General features: G+C 47.5%; 1 protein-coding gene across 5 annotated transcripts in view; it reads left to right on the forward strand.

The window, feature by feature from the left end:
- SPECC1 (sperm antigen with calponin homology and coiled-coil domains 1) overlaps positions 1 to 16,150 on the forward strand; it is a 287,606-nt gene that overhangs the window by 192,508 nt on the left and 78,948 nt on the right. For 2 of the 5 annotated variants that reach the window (XM_039227283.1, XM_039227284.1), the window contains 3 exons: positions 3,410 to 3,617; positions 7,849 to 7,922; positions 8,296 to 8,474. In XM_039227283.1, coding sequence (XP_039083214.1) covers positions 3,410 to 3,617; positions 7,849 to 7,922; positions 8,296 to 8,474 — 461 coding nt within the window. The other 3 variants (XM_039227285.1, XM_039227286.1, XM_039227287.1) reach the window with 3 other exon arrangements.

The raw sequence follows: 16,150 nt of genomic DNA on the forward strand, positions 1-16,150 counted from the left end.
GTGTGTGTGTGTGTGTGTGTGTGTGTGTGTGCTCTCCTAAAAATAAATAAACGTTAAAAAAATTTTTAAATAAGGGCGCCTGGGTGGCTTAGTCGATTAAGCGTCCGACTTTCACTTAGGTCATGATCTCGCGGTTCGTGGGTTCGAGCCCCGCGTCAGGCTCTGTGCTGACTGCAAGCTCAGAGCCTGGAGCCTGTTTCAGAGTCTGTGACTCCCTCTCTCTCTGACCCTCCCCTGCTCACGCTGTCTCTCTCTTTCCTAGAAATAAATTTAAAAAATTAAAAAAAATTTTTTTTAAATCTAAACATTATAAAAACAAAATTTACTATCATATTTTAATAATAACAGTTAATAGTTTAGTGTTCTGTATGTGCTAGGCACTCTTGGAGCCTTTAGATTGTTTAATCTCATTTAATCATGATTTTATGCTAGAAATACTGTCATTATCTACTGTTTTGCATTTGAAGAAACTGAGGCAGAGAATGCCTATTGTTACTAGCTTATCGATGAGTTGACAAAGGCCAGGATTCAAAGCTGGTTCTCTCTCTACTCCTCATCACTGATTTGTACCGCTTCCTGGTTCTGTGACCATAAAGAAGGGTTAGAAAATCATGTGAGGCAGACCAGAGGGCTCCAACACACTGTAGTCTTCAGGCCAAAGCCTTCTTGGTTTGGAAAGAACAAGCTTTCAAGTCTCAATGAATTCTGAGAATTTTATTTGATGAGAACACAATAGAGAGGTTCACAGTGAAAACCTGAGTCATCAGAACGCGTTCTTTTGTTTGACTTAGAAGCTGGATCTTGAGGGGGAGTAGGAGGTAACCCGGGGAGGTGGTGGGGCGGGGAGAGCAGGTTCTAGTCCGTCTCCCTGCATTGGGGTCCGGGAGGCTGGAGGCCAGGCTGACCGTGCTGCCGTCTGCCCTCGCAGCTGCCAGAGCTTCGAACACTGGCTCTAAACAGCTCCTCTCCAGGAAGGATAGCGCTCCCGGGAAATTCATCCGAATCTGTTTGTAATACAATCCTTCACGCCCTGTTTTTAGAGAGAGTTGATTTTTGAAGATGAGAGGTCGTCCTTGGAAAGCTTGAAAATGGTTTCTTTTACAAAAAGGAGACCTTGGAGGAGGCGCCCGGGTGGCTCAGTCGGTTAAGCATCCGACTCTTGACTTCGGCTCAGGACATGATCTCACGGTTCGTGCTATCGAGCCCCGTGTTGGGCTCTGCGCAACAGTGCAGAGCTTGCTTGGCATTATCTCCTTCTCTGCCTCTCTCTTGCTCATACTATCTCTCTCTCTCTCTCATTAAAAAATAAAGGAGACTGGGGCGCCTGGGTGGCTCAGTCAGTTAGGCATCTGACATCAGCTCGGGTCGTGATCTCAAGGTTTGTGAGTTTGAGCCCCGTGTCAGGCTCTGTGCTGACAGCTTGGAGCCTGGAGCCTGCTTTGGATTCTGTGTCTCCCTCCGTGTCTGCACCTCCCCTGCTCACTCTCTCTCTCAAAAATGAATAAACATTAAACAATAAATATATATTTTTTAAAAAAAGAACCCAGGATGTACTTGGGCAGAATTGAGACTTGGGCTCTGGCAGTCTGGCTCCAGGCCGGCCGTCTCGATGTGCACAGCGGCTACAGTGATGGATTTTCTGTTGCAGCATCCAGCCACATACCTTTATACCTGAAACAGATTTCACAGAACAGAGCTGACCCTTGAGGTGGGCAGTGTACTCTGGTTCTTTCTCATGCTGGTTCCCTCCTTATTCCCTCCTTCTTTTTTAATTTATTCCTTATCACAACGTCCCAATTGAAAAACAGGTGCAATATTGCTGTCCAGTGGCTGTTCATTCATCAGGTTTCCACTAGGTGCCTCCAGTGTGTTCTCATGCTGTGCAGGCACCTGGGATATGACGGTGAAGAGAGCAGATAGGGTCTCTGCCTGCCTAGAACTTATACCCAGGAGGTAGGATTTTTTGTTTGTTTGTTTTTTAATGGATTTATTTTGAGAGAGAAAGAACATGAGCTGGGAAGGGCAGAGAGAAAGAGGGAAGGGAGAGAATCCCAACAGGCTCAGCGCTGTAAGCACAGAGCCTGGCACGGGGCTCGAGCTCACGAACTGTGAGATAATGACCTGAGCCAAAATCAAGAGCCGGATGCCTAACAGACTGAGCCACCCAGGTGCCCCTATGGCCAGAAGGTTTAACCCATTAAATGCAATGGTTAAAAAAATGTTACCATATATGGAGATGTTATATGTTCCCAAATCTAGGAAGAGATCTATTAGGTACCAAGCTTGTATTACTTGGTAAATGTATAACTATTTTGCAACATTATTTAAAGGACCAGAGACAGACTATATAGATAGACTGTAGACATACTGTGAAACATTGAAAGTAATGACTGCATTGTAGATATCAGTGTGGATGCATCTCAAAACCATGGTTAAGAAGTTTTGCAGCAGTGTAACAGGTAAGGTATTATACAGGACAAAGGCATATTGCCATAATACACAATAAAGTATAACACTGTATGCTACAAAACCATAATCTAGTATCATAGGACTTGTATAAAAATTTTAAGGCAGAACTATGTACATACTACTATGTATTATGGGCACATTCGTATATAGTAAGACGGAAAAACCATTCGGAACGAGCGCACTCCAATTTTAGGATAATGCGATTTACTCTCTGGGGTGGCAGAGAGGGCTGGGGCTTCACTAAATCTTGCTAAAGCAAAAATATTTAGCAAACGTGGCAAAGTTCAGTCATCATTAAGTCTGTTTGGGCACATGGTTATCTTGTCATATTGGGGGCTTTTTTGTGCATTCGAAATGTTTAATGATGAAGCACTGCAAAGGTAAAATGAGTGCCTGCCCCGTGCCTCTTTTCTGCGCCTGGTGCACATGCACGTTCGTGTTCTGTGCCTGCTGCGGGTGTTCTCCATCACATTAATGTATTTCCCCAAAGAAACACCATGACCGCAGGTACTTTCTGGGGTTTGGAGTTGGCAGGGCAATCTGCCCGGTCCCGGGGGCATTGTTCCCAGCTCACCAGCAGAGGACGCTGTTCCACAGCCGATGTGGGAGGCTGGCTCTTCTGGTGCAGTACCAGGGCCTCCCAGGGAAGCGCTGTTCCACCAGCTGCAGGACAGAAGGGCCCTTGGGTACTGCAGCTTTCCTTATGCCTGTAGGAAGGGACACAGCCTCCCCCCCCCGCCCCACCGCCATTTGGCCTTTTGCAGACATCTTATTTCTCTACATTTATAGCCTTGGCTGTTTCTGAGGCCAAGAATAGAGAAGCGATGTCAGGGGCAGCACATGCCCAGAGCTCCCCTTGCTGTGCGTGGATGAGCCTGAGGCTGACGTGCAGGGATCTTTTTCCCATTACGCTGACCGCGAAACCCTCCTTTCGTTCTAGGTGGAAAAGGAGTATTCTTACTTGAAGGAGATATGTGATTGTCAGGCAGAGCAGCTGAGCAGAACCAGCCTGAAACTGCAAGAGAAAGCGTCCGAGAGCGATGCGGAGATTAAAGACATGAAGGAAACCATATTTGAACTGGAAGATCAGGTGGAACAGCATCGGGCCGTCAAGCTCCATAACAACCAGCTCATCAGTGAGCTAGAAAGTGAGTGAGATCACGCCCTGGTCACGGGCAGACCAGGAGCAGGCAGGATGTGAGTGCCGGGGAGGGCCCCTGAGAATTATGTTTTGAAAAGACTTCCTCGCGTGTTGTCTGTGGTCCCTTAGGAAGAATGGCAGCCAAGAAAGACAGAGTCTTTCACCCTTTTAACTGGAAAAAAAGAAACAGTCGTCGAACGTTGAGTCAACAGCGTGGGGTGATTGTAAACCAGAGCAGACCCGTTCTGGAGTGCTAGGGATACTGTGTGGGGGCCGCACCGCTGACCGCACTCATCAGGCACTGACACAGCATTGTCTTTCGGGTCTGATGGATGGGAAGGTGCGTGACAGATGGGCACATGGGTTTGAACAGTGTGTGCAGTTAGGCTCGGGGGGGAAAACAGTTCTAGCATGTGTCCCATTGAAGTCAGGATATCAGGTAACTTGTAGATGTTGGCCACTTTGTTACTGAAGAGGCTCTCCAATATATGGCTTCTTTATGCACTCATTGTTTGCTCTGAATAGGGAAAGACTTTAAAAGGGGTTAGTTAAACATCGCCTGCCTTGTCCAAATAAGCTTTATCAAAATGATCACATCTAGTGTTTTTTTTTAAATTTTTTAAATGTTTATTTTTGAGAGAGACAGTGTGAGCAGGAGAGGGACAGAGACAGAGGGAGACACAGAATCTAAAGGAAGCTCCAGGCTCTGAGCTGTCAGTCAGCATAGAGCCCAATGCGGGGCTCGAACTCACGGACCGCAAGACCATGCCCTGAGCCGAAGTAGGATGCTGAACCGACTCTGCCACCCCGGCGCCCTCTAGTGTATTTTGCTTTTGGGACAAGAGAACTAATGCACAGAGCTTTTTGTGACACTGGCCATTGCTAACAACGTTGCCAGCCACAGCTGCTTGCCTGCAAAGTTCCCCGACGCAGTCCATACAGTCCATTCTCATTATTCGTGGAGTCTGTATATAGGAATTTATCTGCTTGCCAAAGTCTCTAACCCCAGACTCAATGTACAAGGCGCTCTTCTCTGTCATTCAGAGACATGCGTAAGATGAAAAGACATGAGTGGTGAGAAATGTTAGTCTCCCAAAGAGCATTTTCAGCTCAGCTTGAACAAGGTGACCCGGCCACCTTCTTGTCTCAGCTCTTCTACCACCAGGAAACCTCTTTTGTGGTTTTTCAGTGCCTTTTTTTTTTTTTTTTTTTTTTTTTTTTTTTTCACTCTTGAGAGCGGCCCCGAAGTGTAGTCCCGAAATGCCCTCCAGGGTCCCTGCAGCAAGAAGGCTGTGANTTTTTGTGCTTTTTGTTGGTGATTTCACTCTTGAGAGCGGCCCCGAAGTGTAGTCCCGAAATGCCCTCCAGGGTCCCTGCAGCAAGAAGGCTGTGATGTGCCTTACGGAGAAAATAATATGTGTTAGACACGCTTTGTTCAAGCACCAGTTTTAGTGCTGGTGGCTGTGAGTTCCATGCTAACGAGAACTTTCAGAGAAGAGGAGAGGAAATTCACCAACCTGTATATGAGACAGGAACGGACTATGCTGAAGTAAAATCTGTGATGTGTGATGAAGCCCTGGAAATGACGAAAAAGCAGCTAGATCTGCAGATTTATTAAAAAAAAAAAAAAAAAAGTAATGAGCTGCATTGTTGTGAAACTGAAAGCCAAAGAAATTTACAATCGTGTTTGTCAGGGCCAAGAGAGTTAAAACCCTTCTTGGCTAGTGCTGGCTGCCTCTTAAGGCTCAAAATGCCACACAGCATGAGAACAGTTAAAAACTTACAGGTGAGGCAGGTTCCGGAGGTGCAGAAGAATTTTGTTTTAAGTTTATTTATTTTGAGAGAAAGAGCGAGAGCACGAGTGGGGTTGAGGGGAACAGAGAGAGAGAGAGAGAGAGTATCCCAAGTAGGCTCCAAACTGTCAGCACAGAACCTGATGTGGGGTTTGAACCCACAAATTGTGATTCCATGACCTGAGCTGAAATCAAGAGTCGGTAGCTCAACCGCCTGAGTCACCCAGGTGCCCCAGAAGAATTTTAAAAATACCTCTTTGTGTTATACAGGAAAAGAGTTCTGTGGGTGAGCAGGTTTCCAGCATTGATGGGATGGGCTTTATTTATTTTTTTTATTTATTTATTTTTAACAAGGACATGGGCAAACAAACCTGTGTTTGTTGAGGCTCGTGGGAACCTAACCCCATATTCCCCGTAGGACCCATAGTTTAGTACTTGCTAATTCTGGGTGCACGGCAATTTTATGTAACTGCCACAATGATGCGGGTTGACTGTATAGTCTTTGCTGTAACTGGTTAGCTCCCGAGTTCCATCCTTCATTGGACATGCTGTGCAGCACAGCTACAGAGCATTAGCATTCAGTGTCCACACCGTTCAGACCGTTCTTGGTAGTCATGCTTGAGAATATGATGGACCACGCCCCCCCCCCCCCCCCCCCCCCCCCCCCCCCCCGCCATTGTCCGTGTATATTTCCAAACACAGCACTGTGCGTGAAGAGTCTAAAGTCAAGGAAGAGAAGTCTGGTTTGGTTTTGTTTTTGAGATACGTTGCCCTTGAGAGTTAGATCGTCTGGTCCCCAAATCCTTAAAAGTCAGCACAGACCCACCAAGAAAGCCAGCATATAATTAATGTTCCAAGCAGATGTCAGGCCACTCCCTGGGGCTGGATCATAACACATCCAAGAGTGAAAATAACACAGACTCTGTGTCTTTTGAGAAGCTTGTTAAAAATTAAAAGAAATTTTTTTTAACATTTATTCATTTTTGAGAGACAGAGTATGAGTAAGGGAGAGGCAGAGAGAAAGGAAGACAGAGAATTTGGAACAGGCTCCAGACTCTGAGCTGTCAGCACAGAGCCCCATACGGGGCTCAAACCCATAGACTGTGATGTCATGACCCGAGCTGAAGTCAGACACTCAACCAAGTGAGCCACCCAGGTGCCCCTAAAAAATTTTTTTAATGTTTATCTGTTTTCGAGAGAGAGAGAGAGAGAGAGAGAGAGAATGCATGAGTAGGGGAGGGGCAGAGAGAGGGAGACACAGAATCCGAAGCAGCTCCAGGCTCTGAGTTGTCAGCACAGAGCCTGACATGGGGCTCGAACTCACAAACTGTAAGATCATGACCTGAGCTGAAGTCGGACGCTTAACTGATTGAGCCCCCCCGGCGCCCCTTGAGAAGCTTTTTAACCTCTGTTCAGGATATTAAGTTGTTCCTAAAATGTCTCTGGACTAGGAGACCCAGCGACACACAAATCCAGCCTGAGACCAGTCACTCCCCTCTGTAAGATCCTTGTGAGAAATAGAAAAATAAAAAAGAAGGAGCGTTTTCTTATTCTGTAGCATTGACCCCAACCATGGGTTCTCAGGCTCCACATGCTTCATTAGAATGGCCCGGGGTGGGGGCCTGACCATGTGTTGTTTATTCTTTTCGAAGCCTCCCTGATAATTCTGACTCATATCCTTAATAGACAACTACTGCCCTGGAATGAATCATGAAGAACTGTTGAAGAATCTTAACTGGGTAATGGACGTGATCAGACTTAAATTGAAATGAGTCCAGTAGCAACATGGAAGAATCGGACACAGAGAGGAAAGGACAGAGGATGTTCTTAATTAGGGAGAGTGCTCAGCTCAGGTCACCTTTGGAGCTGTTAAAATAAACCCACCCCAGATCCCGTCATCCTTTCTCCTCCCCCCAGCCCCCCCAACCGGGCATTCCATTTCTGTGGGTCACAGCCTGGGGCTCTGAACCTGTGAGCCGTGGAGAGGCTCCCCAGGCGGTTCTGAGGCTTGAGTACGATTAAGAACCGCGACTCTAGCAACTGATCTAAAAGTCACCAGAGTAATAGCAGACATCCTCTGTCATACAGAAGCCCTCGGCCTCACAGCGGTACAGGGCATTCAGGACAATAGTGTGCGACCGTCAGGGTGGCCGAGAGTGAGTGTCATAAATGTGACGGCTGTTTAGATCTTCCCAGAGCACTGCATGGGTTTCCCACCTGTCACCCTACGGTCTGACCTAACGGAACACCACTTGTTTCCCACGCCATCCCGTTTTCTCTGTCGGAAGATCCTCCGGTTTCTAGCTGCCAGTTTTCGGGGTGCTAAGGATGGAATTTATAGCAGAATGGATGGATCTTAAGTCGGGAGCTGCTCCCTTGCTACCTAGCTTGCTTTCTCTCAAGAGTCTTGCGCCTTTTCCAACACTCTGACCTGTTCATTTCCAGGCAACGTGATGAAGCTGGAGGAACAGAAGTCAGACCTGGAAAGGCAGCTAAAGACGCTGACTAAGCAAATAAAGGTGAGCTGTGGCCCCAGCAGGGGACGCGGAGCCGTCTCTGTCATTTTACTGAGAGGGTCCCCGCCTTAGCTTTGGAAACCTTTGGAAAGCATCCCGATGACTCTCCCAGCCTGCATCCCGGAGTTCCTTCCCACGGCACGGGTCCTGGCACCAGCGATTAGCGTTGGCAGGGGACACAGTTAAGCAGGCTGCAGGGTGGGTGCGCTCTGGTAACACGAGGGTGTGACTGCCCGCCTGTGCTGAGCGTCGTCCCCGGTAGCGAGGCAGCTACCTGGCCGGTCCTTCTCGGTGACTGACGCGGGGGGGAGGGCCCGGAGCCCCACGTGCCAGGCCCGGCCGGCAGGTGACGCGGGTGTGGACCCCGCCCTTGCAGGAGGAGACGGAGGAGTGGAGGCGGTTCCAGGCGGACCTGCAGACCGCGGTGGTGGTGGCCAACGACATCAAGTGCGAGGCGCAGCAGGAGCTGCGCACCGTGAAGCGGAGGTTGCTGGAGGAAGAGGAGAAGAACGCGAGGCTGCAGAAGGAGCTGGGGGACATGCAGGGCCACGGCAGGTTGGTCACGGCGGAGCCATGCGCTCATGAGTCTGGTGGGCGCCCGCGTAGCTTGGCTTCTCTCGTAATCGCCATGCATGAGCCTTCGCCGTCTGGAGACATGGCGCTTGGATGTCTCTCTGTGCAAAACCTTTATTTTTTCTGTCAGCGCACTCCCCTGCCACCGTCACCGTCACACAGCCTAGGAATGGTCCGTCTGCGGTCCGGTCACCGCCCGGGCTCTGGACCAAGGCCGTGAGAAACCTCTTGGCTCACGTAGAACGTTCTAGCCGAGTGTCCTCCTACATTTAAAGAGTAGAAACATGTCTAGGACGCCCCTTAAATCTCAGGGCTCACTTTAGCGAGCCAGGGCAACACCTGGCACGGGTGGCTCTCAAGCCATGGGAAAAGCTGGGTCACCCTCCAGGGGAACTGCCACCAGATAAGGGACTCATTCCTCATGGCCCGGAGACATGCATCCCTCTTGGTAACTTCCATGGGCCACTGAAATAGCCCGCTTTATCAGCAAAGATAAGCATGGCAAACGCAACATGGCTGGCTGGTAACTGACTTCCCTTTTCTGTGCCTGAGGGAGGGAAGTCACAGTGTAAAGCCCCAGTAAGCTCTCCTTAAGCGACGTTTCAGAGGAAGGTATTCCTAAAGGAAGGAGCTCAAAGTAAGTATCATTTAAAATTTAAACTGTTTACAAATAAGTTTACAAACAGTACTTTAGACTTTTTTTTTAATGTTTATTTTTGAAACAGAGTATGAGCGGGGGAGGGGCAGAGAGAGAGGGAAACCCAGAATCTGAAGCAGGCTCCAGGCTCCGAGTTGTCAGCACAAAGCCCGATGTGGGGCTTGAACCCATGAACTGTGAGATCATGACCTGAGCTTAAGTTGGACGCTTAACCGACTGAGCCACCCAAGCGCCCCTATGCTTTTACTAAAGGCTTTAACCTTTGCCCAGTCAGGAGTAAAGGTCCCTAACTTTGGGATTCTTGGATATTAGGAAACTATTTGGAATTTCGAGATGCCTTTGAAATATGAAATGTAGCATTTTAAAATCAGATTTAGTGGGTCCTGAGTGCTGATGTGTACAGTTTGCTTTTCTTACGTGTTTTCTGGGATCTAGAGGGTTTGGTCACTGGCTAGATTCTGAGCCTTTGGGTCTGATGTACTGCCGTGAATTTCACGACATGGGAAAAAGTAGATTTTTTTCTCAGAATTCTGTTTTGATTCTCTTCCCAAACTTGCCCCAGTCTCCCTCCCCGCTTTGTTGATGACTTTTACAGGAAACAGGCTGTAGAGAAGGATTCAGGTGCACTGTGTGTAGCTCGTTTCATGATTCACGCTGGAAAATCAAGGTGATGATTTTATAGTAACACCTCTTCCCTGTGGCCGCCAGCGTGTGTGAATGTTACCTTAAGGAGGAAGACAGGAAGACTAGACTTGATAGTGTTGACATGATCGTGAGGTCCTCTGGCCTGCTTCTGTGCTTATGTTTATTTGTCCATTTGTCTTGCTTTTACAATGTGTCTTTTAAAGAGGAACCAGATCATAACTTGCGTTGCTTCATACATACATTATCTTACGTTATCTTAAAGGCAAATGGTAAGAGGCGAGCTCTGGGTTTATATACCAGCCCTAAATAAGTTATTGCGTGAGCTGCTGCATTTCTTACCTAGATTCTGAGACACAGGCCAGATTGTACAACTTGAACTCTGATACCATAAGGAATCTCCGCATGCATCTTGATGATTTAGGATCCATATACGATATCCTACATCTTCAAACTTAGGGTCGCTTTTTTTTTTTTTTAAATAGACACTATGTGTATATCTCTTTTGATTTTCTAGTGATTTACAAACCTCCCACCCAGATCTAGCAGTTTGATCCCCTGTCACAAAATATTTCAAAACTGTAGAGCCGCCACCAGCCCAGAACATGGCAAATCACTGAACTCTGCGGGCATCAGTGTCCTTCTTGCCCGTCACTGTGTCGGGCAGGCTTCAGACAGTGGCCGTTGCTGCCTTCTTAATTGGATTCTGAAGACTGGCCCTTCCAGGGAGTTGACTCTTTGAAAGGTATTCGCTGACAGCCCAGCCACTTCCTGAACTTCCCCCCCACCCACCCCCCAGCAAGACTTGAAACGAGCTCACACCCTCAAAGGTCCTGAAGCGACATCGTGTTTCCATCTATGGGTTCTTGACTGAAACTCGATTTGACTTTGCCAGTCACCTAATGGGAACTCGAAAGTCATTCTCAGCTCAGCCACAGCCAAAGAACTTGCAGCAAGTTCTCTGATGAGGCCCTCCAAGCACAGCCGAGAGAAGGTAAGAGCGTCTGAAAAGCGCCTCCATACTACCATGGGATTAAGTGATTTGCATTCTCATTTTGCAAACATGGGCATTGGAAGGGACAGAATGAGGCTGGTAGGTGGGCAGAGGAAGGGCTGGGTGTGGAGACAAGGTAGCCTTTATTACCAGGAACTCAGGAGCAGACACAGAGCGGAACAGTATTTAACCCAGTGTTTTTGATCATTCTACAAACTAGCTCATTAGCAATTTCCAGTCCTATTACGTTTTCGAGGAATTTTGATTCTGGAGTCCGAATAAACCGATGTGAAGATAGATAGGAACAAAGCTCTAGTCTTGTCTTTGCCGCACTTGGCAAGGTTTCCTTCCCAGACTGAGCTCCTCCGCCCCTCAAAGCAGGAGATAAGCGTGGCTCGTGATTTAAGGCCCTTGTGACCTCTTGTGTTCTCAGCTGGCCCTTCCCTGATTGGGGGGGGGGGGGTGTCAGCAGCTCGTGTACCAACAGTGCCATCTGCCCAAGGCAGTCCTTGGGATCTCCCAGACACAGTGACGTCTCTACATTTCAGCTGGGCTCTGGGCCTCCCCAGTCTCTTCCAGAAACTGTAAGCCAATGTAGGTCTTTTTTTTTTTTTTCTTTTTTTTCTTTTTTAGTTTATCTATCTCTTGTGAGAGAGACAGAGACAGCATGAGTAGGGAGGGGCAGAGAGAGAGGGAGAGAGGGAACCCCAAGTAGGCATCACAGAGCCCAACGTAGGCCTCGACCCCACGAACCGTGAGATCATGACCTGAGCCGAAGTCAAGAGCCGGATGCTTAGCCAAACTGAGCCACCCAGGCGCCGCTGTACAAGCCAGGGTAGTTCTTAGGGGCGCGGAAGTTATTTGTTCTGCTGGGCATTTGTCAGTTAACAGATGAAAGGATACATGGATAACTTTTCCAACTCTGGCCTCTTCCAGCTTTGAGTCATTAAGAGCAGGACGTTAAAATTAAAACTTTCATTGAAATTAAAACATCACGCCCTTTTTCCGGAAAAGTCGAGACCTGGCGCCGGGCCTCCAGATACAGAGAACACACACGCAGCCCCACGTAGTGACTTGATGGGCCACACACAGACTTTCTTCCTTTTTTTTTTTTTAATTTTTTTTAATGTTTTATTTATTTCTAGGAGAGAGAGAGAGAGAGACAGCGTGAGCAGGGGAGGGTCAGAGAGAGAGGGAGTCACAGACTGAAACAGGCTCCAGGCTCTGAGCCAGCAGTCAGCACAGAGCCCGACGCGGGGCTCGAACCCACGAACCGCGAGATCATGACCTAAGCGAAAGTCGGACGCTTAACCGACTAAGCCACCCAGGCGCCCCCACACACAGCCTTTCTAATGAAGGGACATTGTTGACAAGCAGCGTGTGGCACAGGCTTCTCCTACAGTAACAGGGAAAGACCTATCCGTTTTTTTCTCTTACTCTGAAACAGTAAAGGCCGTTGTTTTTAGGGTGACTTACTCGGTTTTTACTATATGTTTATCACATGACCCCAGGAAGCATCTGTGGACGACATCTTAAAAAGAGACCATTAAAAACACTAAACAGCTGTGTCTCGTGAACCTGAGATTCCGAACGTGTCTAGCTTGTACCGCTCACTGGCTCTTGCGTTGTCACCTCTGCCGCGAGCAGCGTGGTGGCATATTATCACCGCCAGACTCTCTGGAAGTGGCTCTAACTCTGTGTGCACAGTGTTTCCTGCCCTAACGTCCGTCGCGTGCCTGTGCCGCCCTTTGTGTTCCCACCGCTGTGACCTGTCCCAGCCGCTCAGGGGGTGGGGGAGGGGTCCTGGGGCTATTATTATTATCACTGAAAAGCAGAGAGCGGGGGTCACTGAAACATTCTCTCCGGTTCTCTTGTTGCTGCTGCTACTTGGACACAGCCTCCCTGGCCCCGCCAGAAGGGTGGCCAGTTCTCGTGGGGGTTCCTCAGCAGGTTCCAAGCACCTGGGACAGGCAGGGGCCTGTGGCACATCTGTGGCCTTCGATATGCAAACTGGCCTTTGGGACCCCAGCACAGCCCTTCCGCTCCTCGTGTTTTCATGGCTGGAATTTGCATCTGTGGCATTGGATACGCAGCCTAGAATCCTAAAGAGCAATGTCTGCTTCCCTAACCCCCACCTTTTTTTTTTTTAATGTTTATTTATTTTTGTGTGTGAGAGAGTGTAAGCGAGTGGGGGAGGGGCAGAGGGAGAGGGAGGCAGAATCCGAAGCAGGCTCCAGGCTTGGAGCTGTCAGCACAGAGCCCGATGCAGGGCTCGAACTCACGAGCCGTGAGATCATGACCTGAGCCGAAGTTGGACGCTTAACCGACTGAGCTGCCCAGGCGCCCGCCCCCCAACCCCATCTTTACCGAGTTGCTTTGAAAAGTGTGGACATGAGCTTTCCCTAGATCTTTAGGACTTTTATGCCTTAATAATAACAGAAATCCTTTCTCTTTTTTTTGGCCTTGACTGTAGGGCAGTAGAGGAAGGCACGAACCACCACCGCCTCCTGGCGGTCTCTGCTTCCCCAGCACAGCCGCCTGTTGGTGAAGGTCTAGTGAGAGGAGCCTGGTGGTGGTGTTTTGAAGTCTCCAGCATGCTCTCTGCCTGAAGACCTTTGACTTCCAAAACTGTTAGAGGCACAGGAATTGAAACATGTTGGTCCTGTTCTAGATTACCCACATTTCCCTGTGGGTCGGTGTCAGCTGCTCCTTCCCCTGTTTGTAGCCTGAGAGCGTGTTGCCTCAAGGAACCCCTTTACCAGCCTTCCCTCCTCCGTTTCTATTTCCACAGCTCCGTGGTCTCTGTCAGCTAGCAGAGCATTTGCTGGAAGAAAGACAGCCCAGCCCTTGCCGTGATGGGAGACTACAGCCATTTCTGTGAAAGGGGGAATAATGTAGAGGAGAGATGACCTCTTTCCAAAGAGCCCGATTGTCTCTTGATAACACCCACTGTTTCACACTGACTCATTGCGATCACATCTACCATTTTTCCGCATCTTGGAATCCACTCATTGTGCACGATCAAAGATGAGTGATCCTTCCCTCCTTTTTTTTTTTTTTCTTTATTTTTTCTCAGAAAATCCAGAAGTCTATTATTTGGAGCCTAAGATGAAGTTGTTCTGAAAAAAAAACAAAAAAAAAAACAAAGCACAAGCATGTTGTGAAACTAAATTTTTTTTACATGCAGCCAGGGTGTTCCGAGGGAGCAGAGGCAGAGCAAATGGAAAACGCAGCCCGTGCTTGTGTTCAACCTTCTGGAGTTTATTTCTGTGCTTCCTCTTCAGAATGGTATCTGATAATCTTGGAATTAACACTACTGAAGGCAAAAATAGGAAGCCATCGGTGTCAGGTCTCATTCTGAGGAAGCCAGCAAGTTCCGCTTCCTTTATATCGAGTCTTGATCGAGCGCTTTCAGGCAGGGGTCCAACTCCATTGCCTCATCTGACACAAGCCACCGTGGAGTTTGGGGTTGATTTCCCAAATCTCTGTGGGACTCAACACAAATAGACGTCTGGCTGATAATAAACGATGTCATTGAAGCAGTGCTTTTCCATGGTGACAGTGCTCGTTGGAATCTGACTGAAAACCAATCAACAACTACAACAGATGCCTCAGGAATAAAAACTCAGAAACTGAAAGACTTTGAATCCAGAAGCATATGACTGAATGTGATCCGGAATCCGGAGTGAGATGTTAAGCTCTGGAAGTACCAAGTTTGTGAAGACCCACGCTAATTCGGCAGCGCCGTCAGGCGTGGCCTCCTGTGGCCCCCATGGACGGTTCTGGATCTCAGCTGTGTGTCCACAGGACCAGACCAGAGTCCCCGTCTGGTACAAGGACGAGAGGAACAGGAATGTTCTCTAACTCAGGAGAACTGTTGGGCGTGTCCCAACTGGAGAGCCCAGAATCCCTGGAAATATGTAGCTTAGTGATAGAAGAAGAGAGTCCAATGCCTTTTCCATACAAATAGTTTAGACTCTCGCTGGCCTTGTCTAATTTATGTACTGGGAGACCTTTACCTCAAACCGAGATTTTCTTGGAATGCTCTGAAATTCACTTGCCAGGTGTTTTTCAACAGGAACAGTAAGAACTTAACCTCAACTTCAGATGCACAGCTATATTTACACCCCGTATTTCGATATGTCTTTATTCTGGGTACCGTTGAATATTTTTATATGCAAGCGTTTATGAAGCACTAAATAAATTCGTTATTATTCAGCAGACGCTGTTGCCTGATTTGTAATCACTGGCCACGTTTTTACAGGGCCTTTGTGTCATCCTGTGCTCCCTTTTCTAACCACGCAGAGTTTCAGGTCTTTAAAGCCACGTCTGGTAACTAGAATCTGAGCTAGAAGCAGGCTGGGCTTTCGGTATAGATTTGTTGATAGGAGGCTGATTTTAAATATGAATGCAATTTTTAAAAACGATTTCATTATCAGAACAAGAGGGCAAGGGGCAGAAGTACTGATTTTGCATAAACCGTCGAAGCAAAGCAGTGTTTCAAAAAAAAAATCTAGTAGGTGGAATTTGAAGTCTAGATTTGTCTTGTTGAAATGTAAAAATAAATAGATCACTTGGTGGTTGGATATATTGGATTTCTTCTTAATTAGGAATATTTAGGTATCTGGGTAACAAAACAGAGATGTGTAATGAAAAATAATAATCTTTTCCCTGGGGCACCTGGGTGGCTCAGTCATTAAGCATCTGACTTTGGCTCAGGTCATGCTCTCACGGTTCATGAGGTTGAGCCCCACTTCAGGTAAACATGAGTCCTGCTTCTTTCTCTCATCCTATCTCTCTTTCTCTCTTTCTCCTCCTCTCCTTCTGCCCCTCCTGGAATTCTCTCTCTCTTTCTGCCCCTCACTCACTTGTGCCTTCTCTTTGTCAAAAAAAAAAATTATATATGTATTTTCCCCCTCTCTAGTACCACCGTGTAAGTTAATCAATGTTCACAGTGTGTCTACTTTTCTTTACTTCCCCCTCTACTCATTAAAATATATAAGGTTCATTTTTTTTTAATAAAAATGGCATTATATTCTATACAATACTCCACATTTTCACATTTCACTTAACACTGTACCATGGGCATCCTTCCAGGTCAATATATACGAATTTAACTCATTTTCAGAGCCGCCTGGTGTCCCAGAGGATGAATGTGCCCTAGAACATTCGAATGTTGTCATATCAGTGAACGTCAAGGTTCTATTTCTTGGGATTTTTTGCTTTCCCAACAATAGCATAATAGCAGCCCTTACCCACATAGCCTGATAGATCTGTTTTTATTTTCATAGGATGGATTTGGAAAAGTATCATTGCTCTACTGTAGGATTTGCACGTTTTTTATTTTAATAGATTTGCCAGATT

This window comes from Hyaena hyaena, unplaced genomic scaffold (genome assembly GCF_003009895.1).
Source record: "Hyaena hyaena isolate Hyena2069 unplaced genomic scaffold, ASM300989v1 scaffold_27, whole genome shotgun sequence".
NCBI lineage: Eukaryota > Metazoa > Chordata > Mammalia > Carnivora > Hyaenidae > Hyaena > Hyaena hyaena.